The following is a 15,950-nucleotide window of genomic DNA, read 5'->3' on the forward strand; positions in this document are numbered from 1 at the left end:
GCACTTGATCAAATTGCTTTGCATACATCGCAATGGGATGTTCCCATTATATATTTAGTTAGTACAAAACTTGATAAAGTAACTGCTAGAGAATGGGAATCCTATAAGTCGAAATCAAGAAAATTTCCTACTTTGGAAGATTTAAAAGTGTTTTTGAATTCCAAAGCTGAGCTTTTTGACACAACAAAATAAATTTGAGAAGCATAGTACAAGAAGTATGTTAAGTCTTGATGATAATGAAAAGTCTGCTTCCAATCATAATTTTAGTGTTTAAGTATGTGATGTGATACCAAATTTTTTGATAATTTTACGGCTCCATTTATAATATTGACTTTATAAATTCATATTATATTGCAACCTATCGCGTATTGTTTTAAACTGAAAAACCTTATTTTATTTATTCATTTATCATTACAAGGACAAACAAGGTTTCGCCTCAAATATTACAAAAAAGCATGTATAAGACACATACAAAAATCCACACTACATCAAAATACAAATTAAAGTTAAATATTTGTCACTTATACAGGGTGTTACAAAATTCGGTGCAAATATTTTAAGAGCGTATTGCTGAAGGAAAAATAAGACTTTTTTTCCTATAAACATGTCTCCTAAAACGGACCCAGTCAGAGCTAAAGCACGCGCAAATTGCTTGAAGAAAATAGATTATTTGGAACACTAACTATAGTTATGCATTAAATCTTTTGAAAATTTAACTCAGTCTCAGTTTTTTTGAGTTTTCTTGACATTTTTCGTCCCAAAAATGATGTAAACTCAGATTCAGAGAAACTTACCCTTATGATGGCCTATGTCTTATGTTTCCGATAAGAAATTTGAAAATCTGGGATACCGTTTAATTAGCCATAAAAAAATCTAGAATTATCGTTTCTTGCATTTTTTCAATACAATTGATTGGATTTGACAAAAATTAGCAGTCACGACCTACTTTTTCTTTCTAATTTGATAGTTTAATCGGGTTTGATAATGCTCCCCTTTCCTTTACCAGCGGTTTTCTGGAAAATGGTTAATTGTATGCAAAGGACAAAAATTTAAGACTTTCATGGCTAAAGAGATTATGTTGCTAGATTTTTAAATTTATTATTACAAACATAAAATAGGGGCGATCAGCAGGGTAAGCCCTCCTGAATCCTCCCCTAAAATTGGATTTACACCATTTTCGTCATAGAAAATAAAAAGAGCACTCAAAAAACGAGTATTTGAAGATTTTCAGGACATTCGACACATGTTTATGAGAAAAAAAGTCTTATTTTAACTCCAACAATACGCTCTTAAAATATTTGCACCGAATTTTGTAACACCCTTTATAAGTGACAAATATTTAAGTTCAATTTGTATTTTGATGTAGTGTGGGTTTTTGTATGTGTCTTATACATGCTTTTTTGTAGTATTTGAGGCGAAACCTTGTTTGTACTTGTAATGATAAATGAATAAATAAAATCAGGTTTTTCAGTTTACGACTAACAAGTTAGAATTACATTAAACAACGGCATAATTCTATTCGAAATACTATATTTACCTATATCTATCGAAATCATATTTAAACAAAACATGTCAGCTTGCACACAAAGTGGGCGGATAGTTTAGTAGTAACAACACTGAAGGGCTATTTATTTCAATAATTTTTAGCTTTGGATCAAACTTCATAACTGAGTTGTTACGTTGAACTATAAGACTTTTTATTTTTAGAAATTTAAGACTGATCAATGTATCATCTTTATAATAGAAAATGTATAAGTTTGTATTTAACTCGATCTAGTCTTTCTATATGAACTGTATTATAAGGTGGCCAGATTAACCAACAATTCTTCCAAATGACTTCTAACTGAGGAGAAATAAATATGATTTACCCTTATGATTTCGCTTACTTCAATTTATATGGATATTCAATCTGGATTGTTCTCTTTGATTTGTAAGTTATAAGATTGCATTTTGTAAGATGAGGATCGATTTTGTTCTCAGCATACCAGTTATACCACCAGGAAATATCTACTTGCACTTCCTTGCAACCATCCCTTTAAAACACTTTAGATCATCTGCTAGTTGTGAGCATGAGTTTGAAATAACTTGGAAAGTAAATAGCAAATAATGCAAAGAGAAGTGGAATCGTGTTGACCTTGTTAAAAAGCTTAAAATCGAAATCTGTCAAATTTGTTTGGCAAACCACCTTTATAAAAACCATGCACATTTTCTGAAATTGTAGTATTGATACGAATATTTTCCAAAACATTTATCCCTCCCTAAAAGAGTGGTGTTATGTTGACTTTTGAAACATCTTAATTCTGAGAGAATAACTGTAAAATATAATAAGACAGTGGGTATGGTAATGTTTTGATACAAGTTTTAAAAACCACAAATGGAGTTCTATTCGGACCAGAAGCTTTTTCCATGTTAAGAGCCACCATCTTTAAAACGATTTTCAGTTGCTACCAGAAAAGACCTTATCTTAAGACCAAAATTATTTAACATTCTATAGTAATTATAAGTTTTTTAGCGCTGTTAGGTTTATAGTTGTGTATAATATATAAACTCCTGGACAAAATTATGGTACCACTGATTATTTTGTCAAGAAAATTTAAATAAAAATAAATATCAGTTAAAATAGTTATGTATCTTTTCTCATACAAAAAGCAGAACTGGACAAAACCTATGTTTATGCTCTATCAGGGAACATGCTGCTCGTGAGGAGTGGGAAATGATTCCACAGGAAAGTTTTCAAAATTTGATACGAGGAATGCTGCGATCATTGCAGCTAGTGGTGGCAATACACGATATTAAGAATTCATTATTGTTTTTCCCCTTTGGTCGATGTTTTTTCCTTGTATTGAACTTAGTTACTTAAATCTCGTCTTGCTAAATAGAATATAATTTTTCTTGTTAATAAATAATGCATAGTTAACAATGCTTATTATTCATTTTTTTAGCTTTATTAAAAAAAAACCTCTAAAAATCTATTGGTGCGATAATTTTATCCAGGAGTTTATAATTGAATACAATTGATTTATTAAGTAATAAAATTCGTTAAGATCTTGTATATCCATAGGTGTTAAGCGGCCCAATTTCAACAGTACCTGTAGTGTTACCAACTCAAGCAGCCCCACAAGTCTCTAGTCGAACCACAGGTACTACGATTTTACGATTAACTAACAAAATGGCCTTAATTTTTAATATTTTTTTTTTTAGTTGCTCATCAACAAGAAGCCATGAAGCGCGCTGCCGAAGCCCAACTGAAGCAGCAACAAGAAGAATTACAGAAAAAACTGTTGGATCAAAATGAACCGCAAACCCTACAGCAGCAAGAAAATATGTCAATAAAGGTATGTCAGCAATCTCCATCGTTGGGGGTGTATTTAAGGCGAGTTTTGTTTTTTTTAGGGTCAAAACGCACGACATTTTGTAATGCAGAAGTTGATGCGGAAGGTGGATTCGCGAGTGGTGATGTTAAGGAATATGGTTGGCCCTGAAGATGTAGATGAAACGTTACAAGACGAAATCCAAGAGGAGTGTAGTAAATATGGCCAAGTAGAACGGGTTATTATATACAACGAACGGCAGAGTGAGGAGGACGAAGATGACGTAATCGTGAAAATATTCGTCGAGTTTTATGAATCGTGGGGTAAATTTATTAATTTTTTATGTGTTCGATAATATACAGGGGTCGGCATAAGTCAGTTAACTTCAAAAATAGTGCGAACGCGGCAACGGTGCTTGCCTTAACGAATTTGTGCGATTTTTCTGTATCGTTTTTTTTTCTTTTTGTTTGGTATGCAAATTGGTTAACTGACTTATGCCGACCTCTGTAGTTTGTAAGAGTTACCTGATTTATTCGGGGGTCCAATTTAATCTGTAACTGAAGTTCAATTATGTTGTGGGTTTTCTGTCTTTTATTTCAATGTCAACATGTTAGCTTTTCTTGTCTTAGCTAAACTTGTCTAAAGCAATTTACTGTTTGTAACCTTTATACGATTTTCAAAGATGTGGTGTTGATCCGATAAAATGGGACACCCGCTTGGAACTCTATAAAAATTAATACAATTACAATATTTTTGAAAAAAGTAATATTTTTTATATTAAATGTTTTCTTTTTACAGAGGCGGAAAAAGCGAGAGATGCCCTTTCAGGAAGGTATTTCGGAGGTAGATTGGTGCAAGCATCGTTATATGACCAAGCATTGTTCGATCATAGTGACTTTTCTGGTTATTAAATGATAACCCTAGTGATTTTTACAAGTGACACTTTTCTACTGTGTAGGAAGACGAAAATGAACTTTTTTTAATAAACCCGTTATTTATATCGATTTCGACAAAATATTCTAAAAAGCAATGATTTGGTGTGACTCAAAAAAGTTGCAAGTTTGTTAAAAGTGAATTAACTTCATCGTTGTAAATAAATTATTTTAAAAAGATTTTTGTTCTTTTATTGATTTCTTTTGAAAAAATAAAATATTAAAAGTATCAGGTGTACCTAAATAGCATTCTTTATTTAATTTTCTGTATGTCTAATTGCCCCTTCAAGTACACTTATTCCAGAAATCGCCGTGGCCGGCAGACATTCCATATAGGATTCGGCACTCGTCTTTATTCTGATTCATTGATTTGAATTAATCTCGATGCCGCCAAACAAAGACCCGCGTACGGTACCGTATAGTATAGCGGAATGTTTGGGCGGTGTTGAAATCGAGTATGGAATGTCGCGTAATAAGCTAGATCTCGTTGCGCAAAGCGGTTATTTTCCACGTTAATGACTTTGTTGTTTTTAATTGTTTTGTTGGTTTCATCACGAGCATTTTTAATTTGTTTTTTAGTAAAATCGCAGAACAAACAATTTTCTTTTGTTTGGAGCACTTTATTGTATCATCTTGTATAAAACATTCTCACATAAATAAAAACGGCATAATACCTCCTACAACTTTTATGTGGCAACTTTTTTTCCACAGGGTGAAACAAACAAATTATGCCAAAGATGGGTAGCCAAATGATAAATAAACACCGTGTTCATAAAAAGAAAAACATTGTTCTAAGAAAAAAATAAAACATACATATACAAAAGCTACATCAAAAATCTCAACATTCCACTCTAAATTTCGACACCGGTCTAATTGAACTGGAGGAATCAGCACCCGTTATAAATTATTATTAAGTGACCTTGGATTTCAGCACCTCCTTAAACATTCCGCTAAGCGATTCGGTTTCTTAAAATATTTAAAATTATCGGCCTATAAGTACACTTTGTATTTTTGAAAAGCTCCTATACAAATATTTTTTTAATCTGGTGAAAACTTGTTTTTGAGCAACAAGATCGTACACCGATTTAATCAAGAATAATATGGTAGGTATAATTCAGGTTGGTTCTGTATACCGGCTTTAGCCAGACATTTGACAAAGACGATCTTTTAATAATGCTAAAAAATTAGCTCTACTTGGTGTTACCGGTATTGTCCTGAATTGGGTAGTCTTATTTTACTAATAGAAAATTTAAAGTTAGTTGATTTTAATCAGTGAAATGGTGAAATCAATTCCGGATGATATAGATTACGAGAGAGATATGAGAATGATATATATTGTTGATATAATGAAACAATGATGTACATACATGTTGAATGATACATATTGTTAAGTTAACAGTTTATTTTTAAATTCAGATAAATGACATTTACTAAAAACAAAATAAACTTTAGACATGATTTTGATGGTATTCTTAAAAGTTCCAGAAGTTATAGATCTAGGAGTTAGTTTTTGATAAACATATATTTAGTTATAAGCTCATATCAAATGTTAGGATGGTTAATTGACAACCAAAAATACTACAAATTTCTAAATCATATATTTCATTATATTATGCATTTGTTAATAGTAAACTTAATTTGGGCTGTTATTTAAAGCAGACTTATGAAGAAAATGTCAACATTGTCTCCAATGACATAAATCTGCTACGCAGTCCTTTTGGTATACATGCTCTAGAGAATAGAAGACAAGTTTCAGGTCTCCTTTTTCTTCACAGACTATTAAATACTAAGATTGATTGTCCTAATTTAATCCAATATCAGTATTTATTTTCCTTTTCTCACATATGCATATACACTTTAATTTCAATTACTGCTTAAGACATTAATATTGTTAATATTGAAGTCGATTATACCTCTTTGTATCTTTAAGAATAATAAATAAATAAATAATTTCGTTGTAGAACCAGCTGGATTTGGAATTTCGCTCTTTTTTTCTATGTGCCTACAGGTCTCCAAGTGCAGATTTATTTGACACTTCTCTTTTTCTTTAATAAATATTGTCTTATTTATAGCAAATAAGACCATTAAAACCGCTAAACGACTTTTTATATATTATAATAGGAAATCTGGAAAGTTGTTAATGAGTTCCAAGGGTTTTAGTTCCTCATAACTAATTCATCGAATTTAAAAGCCGACAGCTCATATTATTGCTCTATTACAAAAATCTTGCCAAAGATATTACACAGGCCCCAGTTCATGCGTTGCACTGACATGTTAGTACTTCTAATAGATTTTTTACGTCGACTTTGGACCTGTAGATGTAAAAGGATTAAAACTGTAATACGATCTATAAGAAAGAAAAAATCATCCAGGCGATATTTTATTAAAAAAAAAATTTGCCAGTTTTAGCAGTTTTACCAGATTCAGCATACAAGATCATGTCTGATTGTAAATTAATGCTATTTTTGAATAAGTTTTCCTCCCTTACTGAAAAAAATGGGTTTAATTATCCCACTCTTTAAACCAGGTAATAGAGAGGTCTCTTAAATTACAAGTCAATTTCTAACTTGGTTTTCAAGATTGGAACGATTCACATCAGGAACATATTTCATGTTCTTGAAAAATTATATCTATAATGTATCCATTATGTGGGTAATTGTGCTTCGATGGACTTTTTGCGATCTTTCAAACGACATTGTGTACAGTATTTTGATGAGAAAGTTGGCAGTGCATGATTTCAGAGTAAAATCAAACTGTGTGCTTTCATAATATGTACGTATACATCCAATCAGAGAGCAACTATTTGAGAGTTGGTTTTGTCGTACCTCAGGGCTCAGAGCTCAGATTACCTCAGGGCTCAAGTTCTGTTTCTCCCCCTTAAACCCCCCGATAACTCTTTTCTGACGAAAGCCGCCATTCATACATCAACTATTTGTCTTAGAATTAACTGTTGAATCCTGCCACATATAAACACGTACAGGACAATAAAACCCAAAGTATTCACACAAATAATTTATTAAGTAAATAAAATATATTGAGTACATTGTACATTTAATTTTAAAATATATTTTTTTGTGATTTTTTTTCAATTTTTTAAATATAATGATCTATCACTCCTACGGCTAATTGTCAAATATTTAAACGAAAAAGGACACTTTTATTTAACAGAAGATAGACGTCAGGAATTCCTCTCAATTTATTCCTCGGGTAGGCCCCCGCCTCCAAAAAAAAACTAACTATTTTCATACCCGATTATTTAACTTAAAAACGAATTTTATACAAAATAACGACAAAGGGGCCATCGGAGGAAAAAAATTTGGAACTTTACCTAAAACTTAAATGATTTTTATAAGAACAAGATTCACATCGCAGATAGTTTATGTATTTCCTTTGGTTGTCCGAGGCAAAACCTGTAAAACATTTCTGTCATTTAAAGCTTTTATTTTTAGAATTTAATTCGATTTTTGAACATTCTTTTATGGTCCGCAACATGAGTTAATTTATTTTTATCCAAAGTATTAACCTATAGTTTTTGCTATGCCACGTTCGAAAAGCTCTTCAGTTAGGAAGTCTTAGAAACAAAATTTATACAAATGTAATAATTTAAAATAATTTTATATTGCACTAACTTGATCAATCCTAAAGCTTTTCAGAGGTGCGATGGTTTGATAATGTATTTTTTTATAACAATTGTTGATTTTCACCCCGAATGTGAAAAAATACAGAATTTTGTGTTTTAAACGCAAATAGGTATTTAAATCGACCTCCGGAAATACATGAAGTTAGGAATAAAGCCTAGGCATACATTTAGGATAAAATTGCAGATTTAAAGTTAAAAGCTGATATATGCAATGTTGACTGGCCTATCATTGTTCCTTTTGTTACCGATTGTCGATACCAGACATAAAAATTAGTAATTTTATTCAATTAGGCTCTTGGGAATAATAAATGGTAATTTAGAAGTTTAAACATCCTAAAGGTATGCAAAAGCCTGCTAATAATTCGTTTAAATATACAATTTAAGGCAAAATAAAAACTACCATAGAGACTTTACATAATAAATCTGAAGTTATATTACATACTAAATTAGGTACTTAAGTTTACATAATAAAAATTGTCTAGTAATAAATCTGGCGAATCGTCCAACCGAACTTTCTAACTGGAAAATTATTATCATTAAGCCTAACAAAATAAACCGTATATCAAGATGAAAGAGATCCTACATACTCTATTCGCTCGTTGATTTTTGTTTGCTTCGAAAGCCGAGAGGTAGTTGATTTCGGTTAATAACAAAAGAAAAAATGGTCGTCAATAGTAGAGAAATGGGTCAATTTCGACAAAAAAAATCAACGAGACTTATACCCCGTTACATAAGTCTAAAACCACATTTGTGCTTGCAAGTAAAACAGTCCGACAATCGCTTTGCACGGCACCAACTTCCGGATTACACATTACCGCTAAGATTCAAAACATTGAAGGCTCTAAATATTCATACAGTTGCTATAAGACAAGATTCTCAACTTTCCTAACAGTTGTTATTAAATTTAGTGTTACAAGTTAATGTTAATAATAAATGGAAATTAATGTATATTCCAACCATTCCATTAACGTCTAAAATGGAATTGACATATCACTAAATGTTAAAAATCTTATCGCAACTTACAAACCATCACTATAAAACTACTACTGCGCCACAACAGACAAACAAGATAAAATAATAATTAGAATTAAAAAATATACAGGGTGATCTTGTTCATACCGTGTGAATATTATCTGTCTCTCTCTCCCTCTTGCAAATATTTAAAGCTGATTTTTTATTAATCATTGTTATCGTACCAATCTACTTTATTAAAATTAAATACATTCTCTTACAGTTATTAGATACCCTTATATATAAACAAAGTTCTGTTTACAATTCGATTTTGCGTATCTGGGTTTCTTGCAAATTGGACGAATGAACCAATATCATTGACATTATCGTCCGGGAGTTTCGTTTTTTTTTTTAGGATAATGGAAAGTGAGAAGGGAACTGCGGTAAAGACCGTATCATTTTGTATAATACAGGAATAAATTGAATTAGACTGAAAAAAAAAATCGTACACTGGGGCACTAGTTAGTATTCATGGTCAATCCAGTTTTACTTGAGATACTGAAATATAGTAACTAAAGATTGACAATAATTGCTTTTAGATATAATTTAAACAAAATACTGGTCTTTACCGAAGCTTTACTATGATATACTTTGGCCGGATTTTGCATAGTTTCGTATTATCTTCAGGTAAAATGGTTTTCGAGGCAAATTAAATTATTAAATAAAAAATGTCTTTTTTTTGTAAATGTAGTAAAACATCTCATGATAGGCGTAGATTCATAAATGGCACAAAATACAAAAAGGACATTTTCTCTTGAAATGAATACCTGACAAATGACTATGACAAAAAAAAAACATAAACTTGTCCATCAAGTACTTTAATGTATACTGTACAACAAAAAGTCCTACTACAACAATAAATATTTTTCATACTGTACTGGGTAACTGGGTTATTTCTTTATTAACTAAATATTTTGGTAAGTAGATATGTACAGGGTCTGGCGATAAACGTTCTTAATGCCTTGCTGCTTAGACTATTTATTATTGAACATGCTCTTTGGTTTTTAGTTCTTTTTTAAACTGAGCTTTGAATAATTAAAACAACTCTGTAGCTAAAAGATAAACAGATTTGAAGTGTGTAGACAGAAGTGTATTTGATTTGTTAGTAGCTCTATAGTTTTTAATTTACCACTTTAAAGCTGTACAAAACATAACGTTTTAGTCAAGTCATAAGATGTTAAGGTAAGACGTTTTCAAATTATTTTTTTAAATTAAAGCAATGCGAGAATCCAAACTTGTCTGTGGTAAGGATTAATTAGACTAAGTAAAGGTTGGTTTTAACATATAAAGACGATCACTTTCCAAGTTCGATGTAATAGCGTTGTTCCTAATATAGTAACAACTTTTGAAAGTAAACTAACATATGTGGCGTATATTTGCAAATAAAATCTGTATTCTTGTGACGAGTTCATAATAAGTTACTTATTTTATTGGGTATTACGTCGTCACTTATAGCAAAAATCAATTTACAAAATACCTACTATCTCACATGCTCAAAAATTGAAAAGAAGAAGAAAATACACTTATTCACGTATTTAAAAGAAATATGAACTCAAATCTATAATGATTTTTGAATATAATAATTTACTTGAGGTATAATAGATTTTTTCATATATCTAGGAGCTGAAGTTTAATCTATTCATTTCCGAGCTCTTAACTTTTTTTAGAAATATAGAAATAAGCATTGTTCTCAAGAAAAGCGTGAAATAATAAAAAAACTACGCGCTCAGGGAAAATCATATTCCCAAATACAAGGAATAATGGAAAGTTCAGCTAAAATAGTAGAAAAAGCTTTAAGATGGCAGCGCAAAGCAGAAAACCCGTGGTCGTAAACGCAAAACTACAAATAGACAGGAAAAACTTTTAATTCGAGCCTCAAAGAAAAACCCTGGAACATCTAGACTGGATGTTTCCAGTCAAACTATAAGGCGTCGGCTAATTTGTTTGCCAGAAGCCCACGAAAAGAGTCATTATTGAATAAAAGACAAATTAAGAACAGAATAACATTTGCAAAGGAATATTTAGCGTAGTCCGATGGAAGCAAAATAGTTTTGTTTGGTAATAAAGGACGAAGAACATACTTTAGAGGCCCTTTGAATACCGCCTATCAACCTAAATACACCATTAAGACGATTAAGCACGGTGGTTCTAAAATTATCGTATAGGCCAGTTTTTCATATTATGGGGTAGGACCAATATATTGTATAAAAAATATTATGACATCTCATATTTACGTCGATATTTTACGGAAGATTATGCTACCTTTTGCAGAATATAAAATGTCCCTTCAAGGGGTATTCATGCATGATAATGATCCGAAACATATCAGCTGTTTCTGTTAACAATTTTTAATTGACCACAACATTAGTATACTAGAATAGCCTGCGCAGAGTCCAGATCTCAATCCCATCGAGAATTTGTGGGGAAACATTAAGGATGCTGTGTCACGTGAAAAATCAAGAAGAACTCTGGACAGTTATTAGCAATTCCTGGCATAGCATCCCGTTATCGAGATGTTGTAAACTCTATGCCACGACGATGTGAACCAATAATTGGAAACAAAGGCTTTACCATAAATTATTAAAGTGTTATATAAATTGTAAATGCACTTTTTTTGATTTTTCTAAAATAGTTGTTTCTAATTATTATTTTTTCTTCGAACACTGCTATTATTATGACCATAGAAGAGATATATTTTTTTCATTTTTTAGTATACAAATACATAAATTTCTTTTTTACTGTTATGTATTTGCTTTACTTATAAATTCTCAATAAAAATTCATTTTTCTTTTCGTTGTGCACATACTGCTATTATTTTGTCCACAACTGTAGATCTTTCATTAACTGTAAATTTATATTTTTTTAATTTTGTAGATTTTTTTAATGAATAAAAACCTTAAGGTGGGCCATATATGCCTCCACTACCTTAACCCTTTCGCGTCGACTTTATTTTGCAAATTAATAGCCTGCAATTACTGTTGGGTCATATATGTCCCATCCAACTTTCAAAAAATACTGATGGTACATTATGCAATGATTTTTATATAGCCCGATGTCCCATCTGCATTCAGCAATGCTTGTCAACAAAATATTCAAGCAGCGCAGTTAAATGTTTTAGAATAGGTTGTAGTACAGTCATTTAACCGACAGCGTGCTATTGTTTTTGCCTCAAATTTAGCAAACATCGTGTTATACAGCTTAAAATAATTACGGATATTTTTTCGAATATGTCTAGGTTTTTAAAATTATTTGTTAAAGTTAAGTGTTTATATTTTACGTGTAAATTAGGAAATTCTTGTGGGACACATATGTCCCACCGACTTTTACTTCGGTTTATTATCGTCCCATCAGCATTTTTTATATAAAACTCTTTTTTAGGAAACGTTTAACGCAAAGAGAACTAGAGGCTTTAGCAGAAGCAGGTTTATCATCAGATGAAGAGGAAGGCCCCTTTAAGAGCAGTGGATCCGAATACGAGCAGGAAGAAACGGATTCCAGTGATGATTCCGATTTTCTTGAGGTTAGTAAAAAACGCAAGAACAAAAAAAATGCGATAAATAAAAACAAAAAAATGAAAATTGATTCTAATGAACCATCAACGCCATCTTTCAATCCAGATGGTGCCTATGAATCCCCAGATTCATCTAACAGTTCGGACGAAAATATCGAACTTGATATTCCGGCCTCTTTTCCTGCTGACAAATCAATTGTGATCTGGAAAGAAATTGATAATTTTTCATCCCGGTATAAGGTCCCAGAAAAGGCCAACTGTACAATAATAGCTCAGGTCAATCGTGGAAGTACAGAGCTGGATATTTTTCTCAAACTAATGCCACCTTCTTTATTTATTTATATTGCCTAGTGTACCAATGAGCGCCTTAAAATTCTTAAAGAGGTTCGAAATAAGAAACAAATTCTAACTGATTCACACGAAACAATGATTATAACAGGGTGTTTTTTTATAATCGATTATAATAAATCGCCCCAAATGCAGCTATTGGGCTTTCATAAGTCTTTGGGCAACCAGGATGTAAAAGAAGCTATCTCTAGAGATAGATTTAGACTTGTGGCTAGTAAACTGTATTTTAACCATCCACAAAAGCCAAATAAACGCCAGTAAAACTTATTATATTGAAGATATTGTTGCGTGCCTCAAATCGACGTTCCCAAAAGCAAGAACCGAAAGCAAATTTCAATCCATAGATGAGTCTATGACAAAGTTTAAAGGTCGTTCATCATTAAAACAATACTTACCATTAAAACCAATCAAAAGAGGCATAAAAATTTGGGAACGCTGCGACTCTAATACGGGTTATGTTTATGATTTTAATATTTATTCTGGAAGAGAACCAGGTACCCTTGATGGCACCCTAGGTGAACGAGTAGTAAAAAAATTGACAGAAACTTTAAGAGATAACCAGGTACTTATTTGTTATGACCGTTTTTTTACTTCTGTAAATTTAATGAACACTTTACCTTTCCCTCAAGTTCGAACTTGCATAGCCACTCGAAAGAATATGCTGAAATTTGAGCAATTTGATAAAAAGACAGTGAAAAGCGGAGACATGCAGTGTCTTTGCAATAATTATGGTACAATAGCATTCAATTGGATGGATACTAAAGAAGTAATGGTCCTGAGTAACTGTCATACTGATCATGTAGTTGAGGTTGCAAGGACTGGTAAAGATGGTAAATCTACCTATCCTTTCAAAAACCAGAAGAAGATGCCGTCGTTGTGTCCAGCAAAAAGTAGAAAAAAGGACGGTCATGTTATGCTCCGCCTGTGACGTACCACTATGTAAAGAATGTTTCTCATCTTATCACTCATAATGTTGTATTTCTTTGAAAAAAATAAATAATATGATTTTCTTGATCTGGGTTTATTTTACTATTGAGACATATAAAACCCAAACAAATATACGGCTGGGACATATATAGCTCACACTATACTTACGTTAAAAAAATAAACTTAAGCTATTTTTGTCATTGCGGTAGGTACTAATAAAGAAATAAATTAAAAGACGCTTAAGTTTAACAAATAAAAAAAGTCGCATTTTCAAAACCAAATTTTTGATGGGACAAGCATGTCCCAATCGACGCGAAAGGGTTAAATAGTTTTTCTTCAGTTTTCTCAAACAACTCTTATTTTGGACATGTCGCATTTTGCAAATACACCCCACATATAAGACCTTAAATCCACCAAAGAAGGAGGGTAATTAGCAGTTGTATTAACTTAAAACCTTTAATGTGCCTTACTGCAAACTCTTATAACTAAAAACTGAAAGTAAAACGAAAAGCAGAAATGTTACTATCGCTTATCACCAGACCCCGATTGCTGTATAAAAATCATGTATATCCTAATTGATCAATCTATGTTTGAAAATATGGAGAAATGCGTGCTGGGTTTTGGGTAAAAGCTATACCTATTTAGACGTTAAAAGTTGTAAAACCTGATATTTAACGGTCGTCTCGTCCCAAAGCTTTTCGGAAAGCGACGACTAGACGGCTAGGACTACTGTAACTACCAAACTATTTTTTTTTTTGATATAGTATTTTGATTTCCAGTATGAGCAGTTCTATGTCCTTGGTAATGCAAAATAAATGCCTCCCAAAAAGGTTAAGGACGCTACGCGGGGCAAGAAATGATAGTTCTAAAGAAAACCCTACTCGCTTAACATATTACGTATTCATCTGGCTACATACTATCTGTAAGGGGTTTCCTGTTGCTTTTTCAAAGCGCAAACTGTGAAAAGCAACAGAAAATCCCGATCACGTAAAATGTCTTGTCTAAGACTGTTGTTTGCGACGACGGCGACTACACATCTACTATTGAACTGAAGCATTTTCTTGGTGGAAGGGGTGTAATTTATAAAAAACAGTGCGCGAGCGCTCAGACATCTCGACTCATGTTTCCAATTAAACCTTAATTACCTACGAGGGTTGATAAGGTCTGTGGTTATTTTGTAATTAACTTCGTTTCTGATGCTATCTGAAAAAAAAAAGGGGAATTTGAAATAAGCAAAAATAATGGATTACAATAAATAAATAATAATTTTATTCCAGAAAGAAGTCGAACCTATTTGCTAAGTATACGATGAACATACTGTTTGTGTAGTGCACTTATTATAATCTATAGTGATTTCATTTTAAAACAAACCACCTTTAATAACTTCTTCAAAAAAAAGTCAATTTAGATATACACGTTTAATTTTATATTTGACAAAGTTCTATTAAACACGTCCTCATCTCCGGCTAACATCACTTTGATCTGTCAAATGGGAACCCCTGTGTGACACATTATAAGCAGCATTAAAATGTCTATTCAACAGTGTCAAAAAAAATTAAATCGGTTGACGTCTCAGCGATTAGTGAGCTACAATGTCTAGTGATAATGAATATTTTATCGACGCCCTACTTTGGTATGTAACAAAGGCTATTCTATTGTGTGATATATCATTCTAAAAGGCATACAATCTACCACCCAACGGTGTATAAAATATGTAAATTTATAGACTTATAAACACGTATGAGACTTATTAACAGGAAGGATGTAAAAAGGTGTAGAGAAAATAAACAATTTAATCAGTTCACAGAGTTTATTTTATTAAGGGCTCAAAATCTACTTCGTTATTCGCGAGATAATAATAAGGTCTGTTTTGAAATTCCTCATGAACATTGTCAAGTGTTTGTCCGCTAATATCTCTATATTCGCGAGTAATTCGATCCTTTAAATTATTAATATTTTCAGGTGGGGTTTTATAAACTTTGCTTTTTAAATACCCCCCCAAAGGAAAAAATCTGGTGGTGTTAAGTCAGGCAAGCGTGCGGACCATTTAATTTCACCACGCCTGCCAATCCACAGCTCTGGAAACTATTCCTTAAGCTACTCTCAAAGTATAGTGCGGGGGAGCTCCATCTTGTTAGAAATACAATTAATTTTCGTTTAGTATCCCAACAGCAATTTCATCCACACAAAACAATTTGGACTCGATGAACTGTTTATTACCATATATTTTTACTAGTAAATCGCTTCAACTTGTATCAGTTTTTTTGGCG

At 32.0% G+C, this 15,950-nt stretch overlaps 2 protein-coding genes across 7 annotated transcripts in view; one reads left to right on the forward strand and one right to left on the reverse strand.

Moving 5' to 3' along the window:
* Nucleotides 1-4,423, forward strand: part of LOC126742521 (poly(U)-binding-splicing factor half pint) — a 45,895-nt gene extending 41,472 nt beyond the window's left edge. For all 5 annotated transcript variants that reach the window (XM_050449173.1, XM_050449186.1, XM_050449178.1 and 2 more), the window contains 4 exons: nt 3,062-3,140; nt 3,202-3,335; nt 3,394-3,634; nt 4,110-4,423. In XM_050449173.1, the coding sequence (XP_050305130.1) occupies nt 3,062-3,140; nt 3,202-3,335; nt 3,394-3,634; nt 4,110-4,222 (567 nt within the window). In that variant the 3' untranslated portion in view covers nt 4,223-4,423. The remainder of the gene's footprint in view (nt 1-3,061; nt 3,141-3,201; nt 3,336-3,393; nt 3,635-4,109) is intronic.
* A 2,819-nt stretch (nt 4,424-7,242) lies between these two features.
* Nucleotides 7,243-15,950, reverse strand: part of LOC126742547 (F-box only protein 28) — a 43,673-nt gene continuing 34,965 nt past the window's right edge. For both annotated transcript variants that reach the window (XM_050449221.1, XM_050449216.1), the window contains exon 11: nt 7,243-14,883. The gene's annotated coding sequence lies outside the window, so the exon portion shown is untranslated. The remainder of the gene's footprint in view (nt 14,884-15,950) is intronic.

Source organism: Anthonomus grandis, chromosome 1 (assembly GCF_022605725.1).
Source record: "Anthonomus grandis grandis chromosome 1, icAntGran1.3, whole genome shotgun sequence".
Classification (NCBI taxonomy): domain Eukaryota; kingdom Metazoa; phylum Arthropoda; class Insecta; order Coleoptera; family Curculionidae; genus Anthonomus; species Anthonomus grandis.